We start from the raw sequence: 24,551 nt of genomic DNA, 5'->3' as shown, positions 1-24,551 counted from the left end.
CGAAACACAGACATCTCCTTAAACCATGATGGAAAAAAAAAGAATTCAGATAGCTTTTGCCTGGCGTTGTGCTTTTCTGTACACCTGGCAGCTAGCCCGTGGTTTCTAACCCCGGTAAACAGGCTGGTGAGGCTGGGCACAGCGGCACCCTGCAATTCTTGCATTATAAACATGGGGAGGCCCCCTGGAGCGCAGCACGCCGTACGAGCTAAGCAATGTATTTGCATTAAAGGCTTGTTTTCCCATCCCGTTGCAGAAGCGTGCAGTAAAGGCAACGTGACTGCTGGCAAACTTCCCGTCGGCGCTGCAGAAATATGTGACAAGGGGACCATGACTGCTAACACTGCTCCTCACGTCCAGCCTGGAACCAGCATCACGCTCGTGTGCCAGCTGAGGCCCCTGCCATACCCTGAGCAGTGCAGGATAGCCATTTTCTTTAACGGCTCTGAGCTGATTCGCAATTACAGCAGTTCAGTAAGCACCAGGTTTCCAGTCCATACATACGGCAAACACATGTTTACATGCAAAATAGTTTGTGAATACAAGAAAAAACTCATTTGTGGCATCGATATCGAATCTGGAAGTAAGGAGAATTTAATAATTCCTTGTTCTTAAACATTTCCTGTGGTACCTCTGAGACAGGTGTTAGAAACCAGCAGTGGGTGGTCTTTTCCAGAAAAGGTGCTGTCATTTAGCAGCTTTGTGTTTCAAATATTCCAGCTGGAGCTCTGCAACTGCATTACTCATAAACGGAGAGATGCTAAATAAAGCTGCCTGCTCAGAGCCAATATCATACTCCCTCCTGTCCTACCCCTGACACCCACCAGTCTCTCCAGGACTTGCAAGAAAAATTCTGAGGACATTTTAGATTTTCTTCCAGCCTCATGGGCTGATACTGCTGCAGCAGTCATCTGCTGTATCAGTGCTGCTTTGCTTTGCTTTTCTTTTTTAGGAAGTTATAATAATGGTTAATTGCTTCAAGCAAAGCTTGTGGTGCCCGGTCTGGAGAGCCTGCATTCATCTGACACCCTTAGTAAAGCCACTGGGGTTTCACTTAAGCATCAGAAGCCTCAGCAGGCTGCAGAGATCACAGACCCCACTGTTTTCCCGTATGAAAATTATCAGCCTGAATATTTTGCACTTACTTGTCCATCAGCTCCTGGAGGGGGGGAATCAACATAAAATTACGGTTTCTTAAGATGTCTCCTATCAACATCTTTAAGGAAGACTCTGATAAGAATATCTGTTTAAGATCCTCCAGATGAGCCAAGAAATGTGTCGTGTATCCAGTACGGGACAGACGGCCATCCCACCTGCACCTGGGATAAAGGCAGGCTCACCTACATCAACACTACATACGTGGTACAGTGAGTAACGCAGGGACATAGGTTCTGCAATACCTATACTCATATCTTCGAGGGGTTTTTTTATTTTTACGTCATTTATTGAAGCTGTACCCTTATCAAAGCATGTGAAAGCATTGGTTCCCAAGTCAGCCCAAGGCTGCCACGATGGCAGAAGCCGCAGGAGCAGCTGAAGCCCCTGTTCCACCCGCATCCACGTGTGCCGCATCGCGGTGGGTGGGCTCCGCCGGGGTTCAGTGGGTGAGCAGGGACTGCCGAGGCACGGCTCCCTTTTGGAAAGCGAAGGGTAGCCAGGGGAGTCACCTGGAAACGGCTGCTCCAACCTGCTGCTTTCCTGTGGCGGGGCTCCTTCATGGTTGGCAGTGCCTGCACCAGAAACTCTGCCAGCAGAGCTGCTCACTGTCTTGGAGTTTAGCTGAGGAGGCAGAGAGGGACTTTGCTTGGAAATGTGTTATTTTTGCTTCCTGTTTTAGATCCAACCTGTATTTTTGTTTGCTCTGGTTTTGCTGGGCCTTCGCTGAAATAGATTGTGGTGACTCCTGCGGCAGTCTGTGGGGAAGGAGCAAGGCAGAGCCTGTCAAGGCACCTTAGGAGACCTTTGGGACTCACTGTGCAGAGAAGGAACCTTATTACAAACCTCTATTCAAGCAAATTTCTGGGTAGAATGAATTAGTGTTGCTCTTTGCAAGACGCAGGGTAGGCTGAACTCACCCCCGGTTGTTCCCAAGGTGCTGCATGTCGACCACTTCCTTGGCCTGCAAGGTTCGGTCTTCTTCACCTGCTGCTTCTTCACCTGCTTCTGTCGGCCAAAGTAGCAGTAACTTTCTTACTAGCTTGTAGAAACCTGTTGCTGCTCTTTAAGCAGAAGGAGAATAGATGGGTAACATGCAGAAGAGCAGAGAAATGCAGGTATGGAGTCCTGTAATTGTTGTGACAGAGAGAGCGAGCAGTGCTGGCTAGTGAATTATTAAATATATTAAAAAATACAAAAAGTCAGCCTGAAGCAATGTAATACAAATGTCTCTGGTTCAGGTGGAAGGAAATACAGAGAGAAGCTAAATGAGTTACCCAAGGCAATGGTTGAATGACAGATTGAGAATTAGAAGTTGTGTTTGAAGCCATGCACCCTGACCGTTAGACTACAGATAAATTGTATTTTTAACCACTAACATGTAAAAAACAACCAAGAAAAGCAACCAAAATCCATCATCCCCCCCCAGATTCTGTGTACCGACACCTACGCTCACTCATATAGAAATATTAGGTAGCCACTATACCATCAAAAGGAACCTGCGCACATACTTGCAGCTCAGGGGAAATCCAGAAGTATTTCCTTTGTCTGCAGTTAAACCCAAAACCTGATTTAGCTGGAGGAGTATTTACCGTCACCACCGTCCTTGAGCGGACAGACCTGTCCAGGGGCAGGTGTCCTACCCGGTGTTCAGCGCCGTGGTCCTCCCTCGGCAGCCAACATGCTGCTGGGCACCTCAGCCCCACGGCACGCCAGCCCCACGGCACGCCAGCCCCAGCCCGGGCTGAGCTGTCTTGGCATAGGTGAGATATTAACCAAGCATTTTTCCTTCTGTTCCAGGCTATCAAATGGGACAGATGTCTTATGCGTTTCAGAAAAAAGTCTGAATAAGAAGTTTGGCTCGCTGGCTCTCAGCAAGTTGAATTTTGACTGTACTTACACTGTTGTGGTTGCTGCCTCCAATGAGCTGGGAAGTGCTTTTTCACAACCGCTGGTGTTCATGTTAATAGACATAGGTAAATGCGTTACTTGCTGCCTTTCAGTTAGCCCTGGCCCTTTAGACAGACCTGAAAACATGTTGAGCGCTTTCTTATTTAAACCACTCAGAAAAAGCATCCATCCAGTCTAAACCAGTAATTCTGTTTTCCACGTAACCTCCCATTCCGCACCACGCTGCATATCTGAGCGCTCTTTGCTTCTTTCTGTTTTTGCTGCTAGTGAAACCACATCCTCCCAACTTTCTTGTGGAATTTGAAAATTCTTCTGTGACCAACTGCACCTTCTTTTGGCACGGTGAAGCACAAGCACGGCACTGCAGGCTGAGATACCGTCCGCTTACCAGGCACACTTGGAGCATGGTAATCCTCGTTGGAACAAAGGAGGTTACGATCCTTGGAGATTGCTTTAATATCATTATTTCTTACTAAAATCAAATTTGCCCAAATTTACCTTTCTCTGCTCTTTAACACCATATGTAAGAAAAACTACTGCCTACTGGTCAAAAGTGATCGTTGGTCTAAAACTGAACAAAGGTAAAACGCTGATCCTGTAAAAAAGCGCGTGCATGAGTATTTCCCCGCATGTCCAGCGTCCGTGTGATGGACCAAAGAATCAGAGGTTATGTCCGACCCACCGCTTTCCTGGAACACAGTCAGCGCTGCCCGCCGCTGGTGGCTACTGGCGTGCCATTGCCCCGCATCGGCGCCCACCCCCGTGTCGGTGGGAAGCCTCTGCTTTTATTTTGAGTGGTAAAAGTTTTGCTTAAATTTGAGTAAGACGCATGAAAATTTGTTATCTTCACATAATTAAATGAGGGATTTTTTCAGATGAAGAGCTGCAAGCCCGATGATTCATTGCTTCATTCTTTGAGCTGTTCAGGTTGCCTCCAGTCAGGGGTTTCCCCGCTGATTTTTGAAGACGTGTTTTGGCTGGCTGGGCTTCCTTCGGGCATTGGTAATTCAGCCTCAACCTCTAGTTCCTTGTGAGTTTAACGTTATGTGTCCTTTATCTTCATTAAAGGTTGAAAGCTTAAACTGCAGTTTAAGTGAAAAATGCAGTCTTCACGGTCTGGAGCCTCACACAGCCTACGAGTTTCAGGTCAGCTGTAAAATTCACCCCAAGCGAGGACTGTGGAGCAACTGGCGCACGTACCAGACGTGGACTCCCGAAGCAGGTAACACCAGACGGCATCTCCTCCACTAAGCCCAAGTCTAATATTTGCCTACAAGTGGAAAATTTAGCTAATGCAGCCCAAACACTGCTGGGGTTTTGCTGGCTGGTTTGCAGAGGCTCTATAGGTCCAGATCCAGAGCCAAAAGGGAAGTAATTTCTGTAAGGGAATTGCTTTTCTAATGAACAAAAAAAAAAAAAAAAAAAAAAAAAAAAGGAGCCGTTCAGGTTTCTTGCAAAACAGGAATTGCAAGAGCGCACCGAGGAGGTCCGGAGGATGTGTTTATTTGACATTGCGGAAGGTTGGAGGGATTTTCCCAGAGCCGTAGTGTCCTGCTGCATCGTGGCATGCCTGGGAGTGGCAGATTGTGCAGCTTCACTGGGGAAAGAAAAATACTTCGTATTGGCTCATACCTGAGTGTTTCACTGAATTCCCGCAACAAGCCCATAGCTAAGCCTGGGTGACTGCTCTGTCTCCCGCTGGTGCTAACACCCCCCAGCTTGGGCAGCATGCTGGGGCACCCGGAGCTTGCTCGGCCGCTCGCGGAGGAGCTGGGTGAATCGGCTGGGAAACTGCCTGGGCGCTCTCAGTTCTGCAGGGGCCAGTGGGCTGAATTCTGCCAACTCATCTTTTCCCAAGTGGAGAAGTTATTTCACCTGGAGCCTGCCCAGGTGAGCCCTCCACCACGCCATGGAGTCACTGGGGACCCCCGTGGCTTCGGCGGAGCAGAACCTGGCCTTCGGGAGAGATCCCACCAGGAATCCGGTGAGGAAAGGGCGTTTCTGCCCCAGAGGAGAGCCCGACAGGCTCCAGGGACACCAGCGCCACCAGCCCCACCAGTTGCAATGCCGGCTGCCCTGGGCTGGCTGCCCACTCACACCCCTGCCTGCCCCTGGAGCGGCACAAACGCGCGTGCCACGGGACTTTCAGTTCTTGCAAGAGGAGAAAGCTTCTCAGAAGTTTGTGTTTCAGCAAGGATGCATCAGCTGCTTTGGCATCCTCTCCTTTCATCTCCTATTTAGCTTTCATTGCTCTTTTTTTGTGAATTACTCAGCTTTTCAGGCGAGCGCCACTGTTACTCACGCTGTTCACCACTGCTGGCAGCACCAGTTTCTGTAAGGAGCACTGATTGATGCAAAAGGTGTGAAATTTTCCCTCCCTCCCCCACTTTCCTCTCAACAGTTTTCTCGCCCTTCTCGATGCACCCTGGGCTTGCCACGGCATTTGTGGCCATTACCCCTCTACCCAGCCGGTGGTACAAACCAAGAATCTTTAGCGAGTGGGGGAGCGTTGTCTGTCCCCAGGCTGGGTGACAGCAAGGGCAGGTGGGCGGCAGGAAGCCCTGGCACCCCGCAGCTGCCCGTCCTTGAGGGAGCTGAAGTCCTACACATGAGCCTGGCCTTTTGCAGCCTCAGGAGTATGCCTTCTCGATGAGGGGAATTTTTTTTCTAATTTTATATTAGAAAATTCTAATTTTTATATATATAAAATTCTGTTTCTCTAAGCGTCACCAACCACAAAACTTGCTTTATGCAAGCACTGTTTAAAGTGAGCATTTTTTCTCCCCCTCCGCTAATTCATGCAGCTCACACATGAAATGAAATACAAAATCCAGGCTGGACTCTGACAGGTGCAATCCCATTTCCCCCCCCCCCCCCCCCCCAGGTTTGAGCTTGCCCCTTCCTCCCTCTTTCACGGCGAGTGTGCTCTGGGTTTATTTCTTCTGTCGGTCCTGCTTATTCTTTCTGCACCAGTCGCTGTTTGCACTTAATACAAGAGAAATTGCTCCTAACACTGCTGGCACTGGGGGGTTCGTCTGCCTTTGAACAGAGCAGACAGCCGGCAGCCCCGCTCTAACTGGGCTGTGCAACAGCTGCCCGCTGCTCAGGTTGTTAGCAACAATGACTGCTCGAGTCTGATGAGTTCATGCTGGCCAGGGACCCCGAGGGACCCTGAGGGACCCAGCCTTGTTACCTTTTGGCACGTTGCCTTTCTGTAGGCGCGCCCCCGATTCTGAACTGCTGAGGCACATCTACCGGTTTCTGCAGCCAGGACTTTGCTTTGGCTTTAGTCTGGAAGGTTCATCCGAAACACCAAGGGCTCCCAGTCACCCTGCGACCACAAGGAGACCTGTGGGAAGAACGGGGGGTTTAAGGCACCCCTGAGGAGGTCCCACCTGACCAGCTGTTGGAGACACTTATTGCCTAGAGCCAGGCAGCCAGACCTCACAGACCCCACAAACCCCCCCACCTGAGGCTGCCCGTTTTAGGGCTGATGTAGCCAGCCCCCAGGACCCCAACTGGCCTCAGCTTTCGGGCGCAGGGAAGAGCTGCTCCTGTCACCTGGGTGTGCAGGCTTCCTCGGGAGCCGTCCCGAACAGCCGGGCAGGGTAAAGTCCTGCAAAAAGGACTTTATTTAAAAGAATTTAATTTAAAATTTGAAATTTAAAATTTAAAAGAAATTTCAGGGGAAAAAAAAGGGTAAAGCAGAGAAAAAACCTCTCTCGGGTTTATGGCTTGTTCTCTTCATGAGCACCAGCTCCAGCTGCCACGGCACCAACGGGCTGTTACATGTTGCATCATTTCAGGGGCATTTTAAATCCAAAATTGTAATTGTCTGGGGGTTTTTACCTCCTTTGCCTACTCAGTGTTGTGTTTTGCCTCAAAGCACAGCCATTAATGCTGCTCACCTTCTCCTCCTGTGCCAGTGCCAACCGGGATCCTAGACGTCTGGTACCGGCAGCAGGACATGGACTCCCAGCAGCAGAACATCTCTCTGTTTTGGAAGGTAAGTTCCGCGCAAGCTAAGCGGAGGCAGGAATGATCAGCAGGGTTAGCGGGGGAACCCCGCCTTACGCGTTCGCAGGGTAGGACTGAACCCAAGGAGAGCACAGGGTTCTTGCCAGCCCCCTGTGACAGGGGCACGGACCAGCTCCACCGCCCAACTTGCCTCCCATGGGAGGTTCAGCAACTCTTTTCCACCTGCAATTTCCCTTTTCCAGCTCCCCAAATTTTCTGTCATGCTGGAAATGCGAAGCGTTCCCAGCCCATGGCATCAGTGGAGGTACCACAGCTCAGTTACCACCTACGGAAGACACACATTCCCTCCCCCTTTCCACAAGGCACCCTGTGACCCTCACCGTATAGCTAAGGGGACAGGTAACAGCCTTACACACTTCCTAATTTGTTTTCTAATTAATACCTCCCTCTCCTTGTCCTCCGCCTTGCCGTTGTTTGCCGCGTTGGCCACACACGGCCAGGACAGAAGGTCTGGGAGGGCAGGAGGACACCATGTCCCACCTTCCCCACACGCCATGTCCCACGTTCTTTGCGTCTCTGCTTCTGGATATGAGCTTCCTTCAGAGCTCTGTTCTGCTTACACGAAGAACAAAGCAATGAAGAACTGGGGAAGCAAAAGAGGCAACTTATTGCTATAGCCCTTTAAGGTGACCATACTCCCAAAACCCCTGAGCTGGATGCAGGCTGAGGGCCCCGTGGGCACCCCTGGCACGGCTGGCTGGGGCTCTTGCCGTGCAGCTGCAGCAGGAAGATGCTGGTTTTCTCTGCAGGTGTGAAGCAGGTGCTGGGTGACCTGCATGCGAAAGGCTTTGCTGATAACCAAGCTGCAGATCCGAAATGGGACAAACGCAGAGTTGAAAAAAGCCGGTGGCTGGTGTCTGCCAAGCAGAGCCTCCTGCGAGCGGAGGGCTGAGACCCCAACCAGGGAAACTTCAGAAAGAATTCAGATTAAAACCCAGCTATAGGGTAAAAATCCCACACTACCATACACCACCACCCAGCTCAGGGGAAAGGCTTACGCCAGGTCTGCTATACTGGTGCTCCCAGTGAAACCAAGCCCTGTTACCAGTGCTGAGTTTCTCCAGCATTACCAGCCCAAACCTCAAAGCCACATCCAAGAGGAATTTACAGATTGTGGGGCATTTTGCTGTGGTGGCTTTATTTCACCACCGGTAAGATATATATTTTTTTTTTTAAAAGCATGAATTATTTTTGACTTCCAGTTTGCAATCTCTAGATAACATTCCAATTACTGTCATACCTCCTCCCCATCCCCCCAAGCACCATGCCATAAGGGAAAGCAGAATTCTCCTGTCATTATGTGACTCCAGCCCTTGCGGCTTGAAGACACGTACCTCTCGGAGGCGTCCCTTGTGGCAGCGAGCTGGCGGGACTATGTGTCAAAGCAGGCTTCCTGCAGCACCGTTCATAAAACAGGTCCAATACATTGCTCTTATAGCACTCACCACAGCTACAAAGCAAAAGACTCAGCCTCAGCACCATGTCCCGTCAATATATGTTCTCCTATTTTCACACAAGTCCCAAGGAAAAGATCACCAGTATAATTTTAGCAGGCTTGCGGAGCAGTTCCAGTGCTGCATTGGTCCTGAGCCACTGCCAAAGCCATTGTCACGGTGCAAACATTTTCCTATTTTTGAAAGTGGTTTTTCTCTCTTCCTGTTTTTGTTTTCTGATGGCAAAAAGCAGCCAAACAAAATGAACTTGCTGCATAGGAACCGCAGGAAACTGAAACTGAGAGCACAACTGCAAACACCCGGCGTGGAAAAACCAGCCGGAGGTGTCACACAGGACAGCACGGAGCAACTCTGCAGAGATGTCTATTCCGAGTGATTAAATTTAAATAATTATTTGTCATAGCTTTCAGTAAAAATCCAGATTTCCCCCCCAGAATAAAAACCGGCTCATTTTCGCAAATCCAGCTGTGCAGTTCATACTCTTTTTTTCCACACCTTGTGAAAAGCACGGCTTGCATTCAGACCCCAGGAAGGAGAAGGCTGCGTGTTGCACTGCCCCCAGCTACACTGCTGCTTGGGAAGTCAGCGGCTCGCAGCAGAAGAGCTTTACTAAACTGGAATTAAACAGGAATAATAAATAGGAAATAAAAAGATATGCAGCCTGAAGAGAGACTCTCAGGTAAATGCGTGCTCATGGCCCTACCATTCAGATAAACAGGTTACACCAATTCATACCAAATGAGTTAACCCATTTCACGCGGCTAGGGGCCACGCACTGCCAAAGGCGGAGCAGTGGCAGAGCTGGGATAAGGCTTGGGAACGGAGTACAGGCTGCAGGCTGTACAGCAGCAAAATCAAAGGGAAAAATCACGACAGGCTGTTACGTGGTACAGGTTTTACACAAATGTGCAAAATCGTGGTGGAAAGGGGCAGTTGCGCAGCAAGGACGCTAGCTTTCTTTGGAAAAAGCATTATTTGTGTAACAATAAGAGCACATGTTTACTTACAAACATGTATGCTTAGGTTGGTACTGCGAGGGCGATGCAAGATTTGTACTGTGGGCCAACAGATATTAAGTTATTAAAAAAAAAAAAAAGTATTACAGAAGAAAGCAGTCTCCACAAGCAAGCGAGCAACCTCTGTAGCACTGCTTGCTTCCTTCAGCTTTTAGAAGGACGTAGCACCTGATAATCGGTTACCAAAGAACATCAGCCGGGGTGTGCTGCAGCCCAGCATGTGGCACCACTGCTGCACATAACCTCTCCACTATTAAGAGCAGAAAAGGAAGAGAAAAAATTACCTTTCTCTCAGAGCTCCTCACTTAAATGGGGCGGCTTCAGCATCTGGGTTAGGGTGATGCTCCACAGCCACCAGCCGCTGCCAGGCAGGGGGCTGGGGGAAAACCTCCCCCCTGCCCTGCACAGGTGGGCGAACTGCAGTCCCCATGAGTGCCAGCTTGCCAAAGCCTCGCTCAGGAGGGCTTATGGTATGGCACAAAGACCCCTTTTGTGGCCATAGGTTTGTTTAAAAGCAGGTGAAATACTCAGTTCACAAACAGCCAACAGCAGCATCCTGCAGGAGCAGGTCTGAACCTCCGTGGGCAGCCTGCTGCAGCACCCCGGCACGGCACCCTGGCACCTTTCTGCAGCCTTTGCTTGTCAGGAGAGGGTAACAAATGCATTTTCCTCGCAGGCTTTGAGCAAGGCAGAGGCGAGAGGAAGAATCCTGCAGTACACAGTGACCTTTGAAGCCCTGGGCCAGCAGAACCTGGCGGCAGAAGCACACCATACCACCCAAACCAGCTACGCCAGAGTCACGCCGAGGGTGGGCTACAAGATAACCGTCACCGCCGAGAACTCGAGGGGCAGGTCCCCCCCGGCATCCATCATGACCGAGCCGGGCACCCAGGGTAAGGGCTTCTGCTGGGTCTGGACCACTGGTAATGCCACCAGTGCTCTGCTTTGCACCATGCACCACGGCAGCGTGCAGGTCCCTCCGCCGTGCGCTCATTCCCATCTCAAGGAATCCTCGGGGATCCGTGGACTCAGTTTGTGATGTGGTCGGGGGGCAGTTTCATGACACATTAGGTTGCCCTGCGTTAATACTGCTGTAATTATACCTCGGCCCCTCCCGCCGACACAGGTAAGCCACACCATCAGCCACCCAGGCACCTGACACAGCAGAAAATTAACCACACAAAAAAAGGGTGGGTTTTTTTCTCTTGCATGAGGGAGGTAGCGGGACTGAAGAGAAGGTGATGGTAAGGGGAAATCACACAAGCTTTATCTCCTGTGAAATTGCACTCTGCTGTAGCCACACAGCAAAATTAGCAAGTGTTCCCTGAGCTCACCCAACCCCAAATTTCCTGTGCCAGTACCAGGCACAACAGAGCCTCACAGCCTCAGGTTGTTCATTTAAAGAAGCATTTTGCTGTTTGTACTTGTCCTGGTGTAACATCAGTAAAGCAGCAGCAAAGCTGTTGCCTCACCTTTTCCCAGTGCGGCACGGAACACTGGCGGGATGCTTTCCTCCTCCAGGGGTGGATGCACGGCTCCTCAGCTCGCAGGGTGCATTGGGCACAGGAGACCTTTGTTAAGCAGAGATAGGATTAGTGCAGAAATATCGCTGGTATCTGATCATTTGGAGGCAAGTAGGACAAGAACTGCTTTGTGGGCTCAGTTCAACTGTATTCGTCAGAGAAACTGTTCAGAAAAGTGCTGGGTTTATACTAGGGATAAAACATTGACGACTTCCCCAACACTTTCTCCTGCAGGATAAAGTAACCTGGCTGTGAAAGCAGTAGCTTTGGTGTCATGGAGATGCTGCATGTTTGTGGCTCTATCACGGGAGCAAGGACTTAGTTATGTCTCATGACAGCATCTTCTCAGGGTTTGGGGACGGTACAAACAAGCAGCGCTGGGGATGCTCAAACCGCTGCACCATGGGACAATACAAGAATGTGGCTCTATTCCTATCGTCATAGAGGTCACCCTTGCATAAAGACCTTTTCTTTCAATTGCAGTTTATTTTTGTACTTCACAGGGTGCTGAACTAGATGAGACACAGTAAAAAACACGTATCAAACTTACCGAGCCCGCCCAAGGTTAAGGCATGTTTGTGCTGACGGTGTGTTTTTTGTTTGGTTGCTCTTTCTCCCCGTAAGATCTACCTCCTCCTCAGAAGGTGACTGCCGTAGCCATGGGAAATAGCAGCATCCTCGTCAGCTGGGAGCCGCCCATCAAATCGACCGCATCCATCAGCGGGTACGTGGTGGAGTGGGCGGCCGCGCAGAGGAGCTGGCGCCTGGAGCCCCCCCCAGCCTGGGTGAAGCTTCCAGCAGCCAACCGGTCCGCACGGATAGCAGGTAACTGCCACGCTGGGTAGGACACGCCTGAGGCATGTTGGGGTCTGCAGCGGGTCTGCAGATAAGTTAGTTGACCTCAAAGACTTAGCCGTGTACCTTTAAGACAGCCACAAATTGTCAGGTATGTAAACAGGGTGTGAAGAATCGGAACTTAGAACCGCAGCATACGGGCACCTACAGCAACAGCAAATAGCAAGCAAGAAGGAGGACACAAAAACCTATCAGGGTCTAACACCTGCACTGGCTAACATACATAAATAGTTTCTATAAACAATAAAGGCCATTTTGTCCGAACCCAGCCACGCAGACATAGTGTTTCTTTTAAGTCCACCTCGACTTGCGTCACCACAGAGGCACCATTTTATTTTGACAGCCTTTTAAAGAACAAGTCCAATTCTAATTGTTATCAATTCAGCATAAGAAATGACAGCTTTTAAAGCTTTCGATATAGAAGGAAAAAAAAATAATCTGCAGCCACTCTGGGCTGAGCTCTGCAGCTGAGGTTTGTATCAGGATTAGTAAAACGTCTCTAAAAAACCCCAGTCCCTCCAGACTGAAACAAGCCAGCTAGAGGTACAAGAGATCAAAGGCTCAAGAAAAGACGATTTCCTTCCTACTGATTGTTGGTTACTAATCCCAGCCAGCACTACGTGTCGGTGTTCTGCACACCGACTAGTACGAAGTTATGTGGAGGGTGACAGCGAGTATTCCCCTCGTTAGTCTTTCCTACCCTCTGTCCCGGAGCTGTGCCTCCAAGGTAGTTACATCCCCACTCCCGAACGAGCTGGCAAAAGCAGCGTACTCACGCCATGGCTTCGTGCTCTGCTCTGGAAAGCAGCAACACGAGCTCCTGCTGGTCGGGGGCCGGCAGGAGCAGCCCGGAGGAGGATGCTCACATGAAATCATGGGGAAGAAACAGGGTGTGAGTTTCTCATGCCTCCTAAGGGACCTCAGGCATAGCCAAACCCTGCGATAAGCTGGGTGATCACTGTTCACCTCCTGCCCTTACCTGCAGCACAAACTGGGGCCCAAGGGTTCCTTCAGAGGGTACCGGTCTGCCAGCGGCTGTTGCTTCAAGAGGAACAAAAGGATTTGCCCTTCAGGAGCACCAGCTTCACTTGCTTGATGCACAGGAGGGCTCTGCCAAGCGATGAGGAGATCACAAAGATTTTTCTTCCTTCTTTATGACAGATGCATTAATAATCAAAAGATTAATCTCAGATTTAAGCAGCTTATGTAAATACTTCAGCCACAGCTGTGAATACTTTAACCAGTAACCATCCACTTTTTGTTTCTTTATTTAGAGCACATAAAAGATAATGTGTGCTACCAGATCAGCGTCTTTGCACTCTATCGGGATGGAGCTGGACAAGTGGCATCAGTTAGGGGATACTCAAGAGCAGAAGGTAAATCGCAGTAATACTCCTCCAGATGCTTTTAACCTAGCTGAAATGCAGCTTTAAAAGTCAGTCTTACATTTTGCAGCACCATCAGCCGGCCCCCAGATGTACGCAACACCGCAGGCAAACGGCGTCTTGGTTTCGTGGGAGGACATCCCTGCGCACCACCAAAGGGGCTGCATCACGGGGTACCACATCTACCTGCAGAAGAAGGATGGGCAGGCAGCCCCAGATGTCTACAGTAGGTATCTGGTGAAGACCAAGGCGCTGTGGACGTGCTGTGGGTGGAGGATAGAGGGGAGCGAGAGGGAGATGCCTTCAGAGAGCTCCGTGAAGTCAAGGACTCACAGGAGGGCTGCCAGCGAGATTCCGTCAGCCCCTCTGCTGCCACCCCCAGCAGCCCTGCTGCCCCAGCGCTTCCAGCTTCAGTCAGGTCCCTCCAAGTTACTCTGAGCGTGGCATTTATCACATCGCTCCTTGCTTTTTAAATGTATTTATTATTACTATTTTCTCAGGTCATAACCAATGCAAACCTCTATAATTATTGGCAGGGTAAAATAACAGATTTCATATTGGTGGCCTCCACCAACAGACGCTGTGCACGCGAGACACGCTGGGCAGGCAGCACGCGCCCCATTCCCACACCTGCTTTTCCCACCCAAGCCCTCTCCCACTTTGCCTGCGTAACTCCCAGGCTTCCACTCAATTATTTTTTTTTTTCCTTAACTCGATTCAGAAGTTGCGTGGCAGTGTTTAACAGGTGCTTCATAGCTCCACCATACAAACCTCATTTTAGCCTGCAATGCTAACTCGCCAAGCGACAGCAGCCGGGGCCGGCGCGCGCAGCTCACACGGCAGCACAGGTCTGCCCGCAGCCCCAGCTCTTCCACCGCCCTTCCAGCGATTCAGTACCATAGAAAAGGAAATTAATTAAAAGGAGCAGATACCTCCCCACGCTCTGAGCTCTGGAAAGCCAGTTCATCCCAGCTAAATGCAGTAAAAATTTGTGCTAGGTGCTCCATTGGCATCTCCCGCTTTTCCTTGCAGCCATTTCCAACGTGACTGCGCAGCGCTGGTGGTACCTGGCCAACCTGCAACCCGGGGAGCTGTACACCCTCGGCATGACGGCGTCCACTGCTGCCGGAGAGGGGCCCTGGGGCAACAGCGAGCTCGTCTGCTTGGAAAGTAATGAGCCCCTGCCAGGACGTGGGGCTAGGAGAGCTCCTAGCCCTTGGCCCCCTGTTTTCCACAGGCTAGAGACGCTTTTCCTGCCTCTCTTTAATTAGCAAAGATCCCTGGTTGTTGTTTGATTACTGTAGGTTTCTAGTTTCAGCTGGCTTTAAAATGGAGCATCAATCTGCCTCCAAGCTCCCAGCTCTGTGCCAAGGCATCAGCCCTGCAGTTTATCAGTGGCTGAAGGCCAGCAGGAGGGTTGGCTGTGGAGGGGGAAGGGCTTGGTCCCCTCCAGCTGCTGGCCCAGATGTGTGCGCTTTGAGCTCTGGCACAGGTACCCGTGCTGCCCCCCACATCTCCCCGCGCTGGCGGCTCCCCCCAAGCCACTGAAGCAGCTGTCCGGGAGCCTTCCCAAGGAGCACGGCATCCCAGGGCTCCCGCCGCGCACATCCGCCTCGTGGGGTCCGGTCCCTTCTAGAGACCTTCTCCCAAAGACTCCTGACCACAGCTAGTGGCAGCAGTTGGAGTTTCTGCCCTGGAAGATGGGATTGCTTAGATCAAATTTGCTTTGAGCCCAGATCAAGGAAAACCATCACTAAACCCTGAGAAAGGGGTTGATAAAATTTATGCTGAGGTAGCATCAGAAAGTTTGCTGTGCTGCATTTCCTCCCCAGCAAAAACTTCAGCCGTGTACGTTAGGAAATTTGTCTCAGCAGCGTGGGACTGCGGGAGAAATCCAGGAAAGTGGGCTGGAGAGGAAATTAAAGCAATCCAGACAAGTTAAAAAAAGTTTCTGGTCTAAAAGCTGGATTTATGACAGCTGCATTTCAAGCAGGTAGTGCAAGCACAGCAAAGCCAAGGTGTCCGCTGAGAGGCAGTCAGCCACTGACAGCTGATTAAACGTGATGGGTTTTGCAAGATCTTTCCTACCTCACCCCCCACTGCACACAGCACCCCGAGCGCACATCCTCATCGATACTTAATTGAGTACCGGGAAAGACACTGGCACTTGCGTGCTCTGGATCATGAGCTGCATATCTCAGGAGACGTGGTTAGACATCTCCACATCACAAAGTACTGTTGTCCCCAGCAGTCCACCCAGATTCCTGGTTTTGAACCAAAAAAAGTTGGTATGTTTTCTGGGTGCAAACGCTAGTCAGGCCATGACTGTTGCCTGACTTGAGCTAGTGTATTTAAATCTTTTATTTTTTTAAATAAAGATGAATGATGGGCGCTCTGTGTTTCAGGTGCTGGGGGCTGGCTGACTGTTGTGCTTACCTGCGGCGTCTTCATCTTCTCAGCCTGCATTTGTTCTGTACCTCCGGCAAGAAAAGCGTGAGTGGATCCGTTACCTTCCAATAAAACACGGAATTGTTATTAGAAGGGATGGTTGTGTCCTTTCAGGGCAGCTTGGGGAACAGTGAGGATTGCTCTGAATAAAGGTTCTGGACTACATAAATGACAAGAAGAACACCCGTCAAGCGTAAAATATAGATTTCATACATATTGTGAATTTTTAACCTAGAGCTCAAGGTCTGCTTCTGCTGAAACAAAACTGAAGGGGTACGATCATTGGCCATTGACCCGGGAGTAGAGTTACACCTTGGGATTAAAAACTGGTTTATTTTAGAGCAACACACACATGTTCGCAGCCAGATTTTCCAGGGCTGGGGCTCACGGCCATAGCCAGCAAGCTCTGGATACATAGAGGTTGTGCTAGTGATCGCAGGCAGACATCTGGCACACATCTGGCAGGAGGAGGATGCTGGGCAGCACCTCCCTCCACTCAAGAGCTGCACTGCCCCGTCAGCCACCCGGTGCCGCCTCCGTAGGTCCCTGCTATGGCAGGTTCATGATTAAACCTGGCGATCACATGCACAAAGAGCACGTCCCAGGTTGCGCTGCAGGTATCAGAATTCACACTTAATTGCACTTACTCAATTTGCAGGTTACACTCGCTCCTCTCCACACTTATGCCGCAGTGGCAGAGCAAAGCCATTCCAGACCCAGCTAACGCTACATGGGCTAAGAACTACGTGTCTACAAAGGTAAATTGTACTTTTTCTTGTTTTTCTTCAAATCCCACCACCTTCAGGGGGAAAAAAAAAAAAGCAAAAAAAAAAAAGCAATCAGAGCCATGCAAATCTCTTCATGAAGCAAATCCAGCTATTTCTGATAGTGGATAAGCTCTCACGTCATGCTCGACAGTAGGATTATCGGGCAAATTAAACATGAGAACAACACAGAGAGCTTGCATTTGTAGCGGCATTAGCTGCCGTGCGGAGGGATGCTTATGCGGGGGGCGGGAGGTCACGGGATACCCATCACACAATTAATTATCCCTGCCACGCATGCCCACCCCGAGGGCGAGCTGGGCTTGCCCTGCAGCCTGCCCCTGCACAGCGCCAGCGGCTTTGAAGAGCCTGAAATAACTCAAGTAGAGGAAGCCTTCACGAAGCCTGGGCACCGGGACAAGCTCCTCTTGGGCAGCACCGGGGGCAGCGGCTCGGGGCAGGAGACAGAATACCAGCCTCTCCCCAGCACGGCGGACGGGGAGGTTTATGAGCAGCAGCTTCCTGATCTCTACAAGAGGATTGTGGTGGAGGCGATGGAGCACACAGAGACCGGTCCAGAGTACATCGCCAACCCCGTCGCCAACACGGACGCTGCGTACCTCCCCCCAGTCACAGGCACTACCAAAGACCTCCCTGAACTCGAGTGCGACCCACTCCCCGTCTTCCCGACAACTTTTTTGACACCCATAGCTTCCTATGAAGGGAACGTGACTTTGGCTACGGTGAAAATAAGCTGCAGCTCGTTCACAAGATAGGTGGTCAGGGTGATGTACGCCCGGCCCGATTTTTTGGCACTTTCCTACTCAGTGTGTGTCAGCAGAGCCAGCCCAGTAACTTGCACTTGGTAACATTTAACTGACAAGACCCCCAGCTCAGGACCGTTTCCAGCACTGCCCGTCACGCCTCGCTGTACCGCACAGCGGCTCCCCGCAGCGCGCGCTGGGGGGAACCGAGGCCAGGCAGCGGTGAGCGCAGGACTGCGCGACCTGCCTTCTGGAGAGCTTTGTTAATTACTCCGGTTGGCTGCCTCAGGCCCCTGCCCCACTGCCTGAGCACCAGCAGCTCAGCCTGGCTTGGGCCCCCCCCCAGGCACCGGGGCCGTGCTCAACACCACCCCAGCCGCCGCTCACGTGGGAAGAGCGAGGAGCTGCACCGGGGCCGGCGCTCAGCACCCCAGCCCTCGCTCCTCCCGCTGCGCGCAGCAGGTCAGCGATGCCACACACAGCATCCGCAGCCACCCGTGCTAAGCCTCATGCCCTCCAGCAGCATTCCCCACCGCAGCCCCAGCACTGGCACCGAGTCACCGTGTTCCCCGCAGCACCGGTGCTACAGCCCGCGTGGGGCAGCGGGAACACGGCCGGAGCGGGGCCGGCAGCTCAGCCCCCCGCCTGCCCTCGTGGCTCAGGGCGGCCACAGAGAAACCCGCTCCAGAAATAAAAGCAACAGGCAGGCACGTGTGCAGATGGGCTGGTGGAATGAATTTAAAGCATTTATTGAAATATTCTAATTACAGGTTTGAAGTAAGTGTTACACATTTAATGACTTTGTTTACTAGATGTGTGTATATATAAATAAAATGTTGGAAACCTGCTATTTGTTTCCTGTTGTTTTCTCTGGTCAAGCTCAAGTGCTAACGCTGCAGCTCTACACAGAATAAGGTGTCTTGAAAAATAAAGCCAAAGCACTGCTGCTGAGGTAGTCCAGACCTGACCTTACCTGGAGCATCCTCCTCCTCCTCCCCAAGATCGAGTGGCTGCTTTCCATCCGCGGCTACACAAGCTGTTGGGCAGTTGCACAAGCTGGTGACGAACCCCTCCTGTGATACCACCACCACCTCAGAGCACCTCCATGAACAGCCACGGTCCAACGTGGCGAGGAACCAGCCCACAGCCGCCCTGCAAAGGTCTCCTCACACCGCAGCGAGATGCACCTGCATCACATGGCTCTACCTCAAGGCCATGGCTTTCCCCACAGCCTTTCGCTTCATGTGAAAAGCAAAACTCAAGTGCTGGGTTAGGGAGGTGTCTGGTGGCTTGTTGCCCGTTTTCATTCCAGATGTGCCTATGCTACCTTCTACAGGAGGCCCACGCACTCCCAAGTTCAAAGGCACTGCAGGCCAGGCTGACACCAGGGTCTGCTCACCTGGCCCGGTGTGCCAAGGGTCTGTGCCTCCACCCACGCTGCGCCCCCACCTCTGCAGTGGGTGAGTCTATCAACATAGGTGCGTGCACCAGAGTTTTAAAGTTTCTTAGGAACACAAAACGCAAACTCTGGCACCAGCTCTCCTGGCGTTAAGCTTTGCCAGCAACGCCCAGAGCACGCCTCTTTGATCAGCACAAGCCATCACAAGCACCCTGGCTCTTCTCAAACCTGAGCTCTCCAGCCTTCTGTTTCTGCATACCGCAAAACAAAGTACCGCCACCAGCGCCAACGTAGCTGCTGCCGGCCCGCAGCCGCAGGTATCCCTAGGAAGGAGATGTGTCCTGCTAAGGGCAGAGCAGCTCAGCTGCCCCAGCAGCCAGCAGCACATGGGACCCCCCAGCTGACCCCACTTCACTACGCTCAGTAACCAGAGCCTGCAAGCAAAGCCAGGGCTACAACGGCATGCGGCACTCCTCCTGAACGCAGCCTTTGGGGATAAGGGACCGAGGAACAATAGAGACTGAAAGACAGCTACCGCCCAGGCAAGCTCTCTCCCAAAGCAGAGGGGAAGGAGTGTGGCGAAACGCTGCGAGGAGCGGGAGCCACACTCCAGTAGCAGCTCCAGCGCGCTGCAGCCCCGCGACCCCACGGTGCACACCCCAGGGCTCCCCTGTGGCACCAACACCGCTGCCGATGCGTGCTCCTGCTGCGGCGCTGGCTGTAGCGCCAGCCATCCCCCACCGGTCCCTGCACCCACCTCTCAGGTCACCTGCGGCAGGAGGCTGCCCACCTCTCCCAGACGTGCCAAGGGATCCTTCTCCCATCATGGCTGCGGCAAAGCTTGTTCTTCCCACCAGGTAACTCGGCAGTCACTGGAGGACGACAATACTTACCTGCACCGCCAGAGCGCTGAAGGATCACGATTCTCAGGTGTGCCTGCGAGCACATGCGACAGCCTCTCGCCCGAGGCGCACGTACTCACTAGAACACAGCACAGCCACGTGCGCTCCACCCTTGCCACCCAACACTTGCAAAGGATCTTTTGATCTGCAGGCTCCCAGGAAGGCAGGGAGGCTTTGCAGCAGCTCCGCAATGCAGCCCTACTCATGTAGTTACCAGAAATTTATTTTGAGCTGTATTTCGGGATAGTATTTCAACCCTGGGACTTGTTTGCATCCTCGTTGCCACCTCGAAAGTGGCCCAGGACCTCCACACTCAGGGTCACAGGGGACAGAAGATGGGCTTCCACAAAAAAACAGCTGCCAAGAGCAGCCCACAAGCAACCTGCAGAGCAGCCACCCCTTTTAGCCTCTTCATCCAAGTCTCACACAGTGGTCCACCGTTACAGGGAACTGCCGCACTAAAAAACATGGAAGTAGCAACAGCCACCTCACCCTGACACGCTTCCCTCCTGCTCCCCACGGCTGCCCCACAAGGGCCACACCGGCTCACTGAGCCAGCCAGACCTCCAGGCGCTTTCTCAGCAGAAAGGGCAGCAGCCAGCCTTCTCCTTGTGCTCCATACAAGGCAACAGGAATCCTGCAACCTGTCGAGCACAAATCCCAAACACAACCGGGCATGTGCTAACTCAACCTGCTGAACGGGAAGGCTGCAGTTCACCCGATCCCATATCCCATTCACCTTCACCCTGCCCAGCAAAGAGCACACGAGTAAAGCAGAGCTCCATCACCTCTCGGGGTTCTGATGACCTTTGCAGCAACGTCTGACGGCTCAAGGACACCGCTGGGTAACTTCGGGCCAGCTCACGCCCTAGGGCAGCGAACCAACACACGGCAGCAGCCTCGGCTCCCACCGAGCCATCCCCACGGGCACCGGCCCAGCTGGGCTCTCCGGCAGCTCACCGCCCTGCCAACACGGGACACGCACCGACAGCTGTACGACGACCCAGAACTGAGACGCTGCACACAGGTGACAGCCATGTAGCACACCAAGTCCACATGTTTATTTGCTTATCTTAAAGTTGTCATCATTGCTGAAACACGGAGAGAGAAGGAGAAAAAAAAAAAAAAAAAAAAAGGCTGGTAAGTTCCTGCTTGCCTTTCTCTCTCCCGGGGAATGGAAGTGACAGCAGGCTCCAACCCATCTGTGGGGAACCCTGCCAGGGCAGTCCTGCACACCCTCCAACTCGAGCCGAAGCGCATGAACCCCTGCAACCCCGCAAACCTCAGTCCTGGAGAAGCAGCGACAGCCTGCAGGCCCCAGCCACAGCCCACCAGGGACAGCCACCGCTGCACCAACAGGAACAGACCCAAAGCCACTTCCTTAGCGAGAGCTCAGAATGTGAGAACAGCTTTGTTAGTCTACGTCCTCCTCTTGCACTGCCCCTTTTCACTCTCAAGTATTTCACTTGTGAAAGTAACAGACAGAAGGGAGGCAAACGACACCCCGACCCATCTCCAGCAAGGCCGTGAAGCACCATTCCCCCTGTCCCCAGCACAAGGCCACTCGCACCATCAGCTACACAAAGTGCACGAGAATTTTTTTACAAAGTGCCAGCTCTGCCATTTTGCTTTTTGGGTCTAGCGGCTGGTTCCAAGCTTTGGTCTCCAGCCCAGTACGCAGACATCTCCCACCTCTGAAGACCGTCCTGAAGTCACTCAAAGACCAACATCTCACTGGGACTTGGGTCAGACATCCAAGACAACAGAACTCTCATTACTGGCCTCTCCAGACCCGATCTGGCAACTGGACTCTGGCTGGGCATCGCAGATAAATCAGTACCTCAAGTCAGCTGCATACAACCAAATTAGACACCTATTGCCAAAAGAAAGTTGTTGGTTTTTTAACAAAAGGCGGCAAACTAAATCACAATTTTGTCATTAATCTATTTCTGCATATTGATCTTCAACATACGGACAACAGAACACTAGTGTTATTTCCTTGCTCATCAAGCACCTAGATAAATCACCGTGCGGGGCTTCACATAAAGCCTCACTCCAACCTCAAGAGACAAACAGCATCATTACTAAGACAACAGCCAATTGTTTCTAACTCCTACCTGGAAGTCTCCTAGCAAGGGCAAACAAACAGTCCCCCCGCCCCCTATCAGGGCGCACCCCCCCAGCAGGAATATGACTCTTGGCTTTCCTAGGGCAGCAGCCAGCACAGCGGGGGACTTGCCAACCACGGCATCAGGACATGCGGTGCCTGCTCAATCACACCCTGAGCCCGGCCAGGAAGCTGTTACCTGGCAAAGGCAGACCACACCAGCAGCACAACATGAAGGGAACATGGTCCTTGCAATGATTTTGGAAAAGCAGCAGGTTAGCAAATGCTGGAAGTGGCAGCTTTAGGCATACGTCCCGCGTTTATTAAAACAAGAGGTGTGGCTATGCAAACCAATCTCCACGGGCAAAGAGTCATTACAGTTGAAGAGCGGTCTCAACTCCTCGAACTGCAAACACCAGTATTCACACCAACTTCTAACATTTCAGAATTTACGTCCTTTCCCACACAGCTAACACTTGCATTTATTATCAGTCTTGTTTCCTCCCAGCATCAGCGGCATTCGACCTGTAAGATGAACTTTCATGCTCAAACCTTGCCATCGTTACATTCAAAAGATTTGCACCATGTGCTTCCCTCCGCTTCTCTCCAACTTTTTCTGCTGACCATCTTTTTCAAATTGTTCAGATTTTAAAAGGTCTAGTCCTCTGCATTTGGCATGACAGCAAAAGTAGCAAGCGAGAGGACAGAAAACATTACTAAAGAGCAAGCTCATTAATCGTAAGCCACTCAGGAGACATCTTCCCAAGGCAAAGTCCGTTCCTGGCAATGGAAACACCTGGGCACCATCACCACAGGCAGACTGGACCTCTTGGGGCAGAACCTAGACGAGACGCTATTAACCTAAGTGGTTACATCTCCATGTTTTCATGACATTTTTAAAAGAGCATGAAAATAAACCTTTATTTCAGTTAACACCCACCAATATTAAAGATATATGTTCACAGTTTTAGTTCTTGACACAAATGGACTGAAAGAGGCAAATTTACATCTATCAGAACAGCAGACGGACCAATTGTTAAGTACAAGCTGTCTTGAAAATCATAGGTGACATGCCATTCCGGGAAACTGCTCTATGCTCTAAAGCAGAAGGGAAAGCTCCTGACCAAGCCCAGCTAGCAGGGCCCCAAACAACTGGCTGGCTGGCCCAGAAGTCATCTGGAAAAAAAAGCTGAGTGGCAACTGAAAACAGCAAATATACAGTTTGGGTAAGGGGAGATTTTTATTACAGAGAAAGCTTTTCTGTGTTTCTGCGTATCGAGGCATTTATCTAATAGCAATAGCCAAGATGTCCCTAACATTGGAACTGCAACACGTTCTACCAAACCACGAAGAGGGAAGAGTAACAACTCGGTGCTGGACCGGCAACAGCCCCCACACCGAGCACCTGTGTAAGATCAGCTCAGAGTCAGGAGAAATGAACCAAGAGATTTTACCATCCACTGTTTGAAAACTTGCCTCCTTCTCACAGCCTGGTACTTCAAACTATAGGCGAGTGCACTAGAAAGTCTAACCCAATGATATTAACAGTGGCTTACAACAAAAACTTTTGTAGAAAATAGTTCAGATAAAGCAAGCCAGCTAAACACCACAATTAAGGAGTTTGATATTTCTTATTCAAAGGTCTCCAATACTTTTTGCCTGTCCTGTACAGCTTTTAAAAAAATAGGGCGTTACCTTTTGTTTTCTATCTACCTAGTTAAGAAACTACAAATATGTTATAAGCTGTCCAAAGTGTAAAACATTAAATGAGAAACCTGTTTCTAGCCTCCTAACAAATGCTGCAGATAAAAACCCTAAGAAACCCTCTTCATTAGTCATTGTCTCAACTCCTTTTGTGTACTGAAGTGGTAATGTTCCTGTTCACATGTATTAAATTAAACCTACGGCAAATTTCTACAGGGCAGGGGTAGAAAGGGTTTCTCACAATCGCTCTCCGAAAAACATTCACTTGTCAGCTAGCAATCAGAACTCAAACACTGCACAAAGCCAAAACAAAATTCTGATGGGAGAGGATACTGCTGGAGTTTTGTTTTGCATCTTTTTCTTGTATCACGCACAGACTGCAATGTCCCCGTCTGAAACAGTAAGCCAACGCTCCCTCCTGCCAGAGCCAGCCAAGGCCTGTGGTTTCTTCTTCAGAAGACCTGCCACTGCCGGAGCAGTGCTGCGAGTATATCAGGTACAGACGTACTCGCGTCCACGGACTCTGCTGCTAAATTCCACATCCCAGCCAGAGCAACAGCTGCCACCTTCCCCCACCTCCCAGCTCCAACAACAGGAAAGGTTACTCCAATCTACAGGGTACCCTCTCAAAGAAAAAGCATAGATAATTTAAAAACTTTTTTTTTTTTTTTTCGGCCAACAAAGCAACTTGTACTGTTGAAGGAAGGAGGAGGGAATAAAGGTAAAATGGGTGAGTGAAAGGTGTAATACATTAATTTTTAAAGAACTGTTTAGACCAATTATCCACACATCATCACTGCTGGATCCATACACAGGTATTTAACTATAAACCAATGTGCTTTCAATCTTTTTCAAGTACCTGGTATCAATTTTGTATAAAGATTTTGTGTAAACCATAGATGAAAAATGACTGGTTTTCCAAGTCTGAAATTAAGCATTAAAACTAAAGTACTCCAGGAGTTAGTATTCCATATAGCACTAACAGTCTGCCAAATTAAAAGTTTCACATAATCCAAAAAACCATGGGCTAAACAGGAATTAAGGAAATAGAAATAGTGTGCAATAATTAAAACCCAGTTTGTAGTTCAGGGAAAATGTCTTAAAATCCTGAATTTAAAAAAAAAAA

The 24,551-nt window shown here is 50.7% G+C and overlaps 1 protein-coding gene and 1 long non-coding RNA gene across 2 annotated transcripts in view; one reads left to right on the top strand and one right to left on the bottom strand.

The window, feature by feature from the left end:
• The window catches only part of LOC119155686, a 30,491-nt gene extending 18,764 nt beyond the window's left edge, over positions 1–11,727 (bottom strand). Inside the window, exons 1-6 of the long non-coding RNA XR_005106803.1 lie at positions 11,648–11,727; positions 11,047–11,145; positions 8,439–8,554; positions 6,975–7,060; positions 6,260–6,415; positions 1,668–4,663 (exon numbers count right to left, since the gene is read on the bottom strand). This is a non-coding gene — a long non-coding RNA (uncharacterized LOC119155686). The remainder of the gene's footprint in view (positions 1–1,667; positions 4,664–6,259; positions 6,416–6,974; positions 7,061–8,438; positions 8,555–11,046; positions 11,146–11,647) is intronic.
• IL12RB2 (interleukin 12 receptor subunit beta 2) lies at positions 1–24,540 on the top strand. The gene is made up of 14 exons (XM_037404609.1): positions 1–583; positions 1,253–1,367; positions 2,956–3,131; positions 3,334–3,473; positions 4,135–4,288; positions 6,993–7,072; positions 10,251–10,467; positions 11,722–11,922; positions 13,227–13,328; positions 13,408–13,563; positions 14,370–14,507; positions 15,743–15,830; positions 16,444–16,543; positions 16,861–24,540. Exons 1-14 carry the CDS (start codon positions 172–174, stop codon positions 17,323–17,325), a joined length of 2,544 nt encoding a protein of 847 aa, XP_037260506.1. The 5' UTR covers positions 1–171; the 3' UTR covers positions 17,326–24,540.
• Positions 24,541–24,551: the final 11 nt, after the last annotated feature.

Source organism: Falco rusticolus, chromosome 11 (assembly GCF_015220075.1).
Source record: "Falco rusticolus isolate bFalRus1 chromosome 11, bFalRus1.pri, whole genome shotgun sequence".
Taxonomy (NCBI): Eukaryota; Metazoa; Chordata; class Aves; order Falconiformes; family Falconidae; genus Falco; species Falco rusticolus.
The sequence above is the reverse complement of the archived record's forward strand: the minus strand, read 5'-3'. Positions and strand labels throughout refer to the sequence as shown.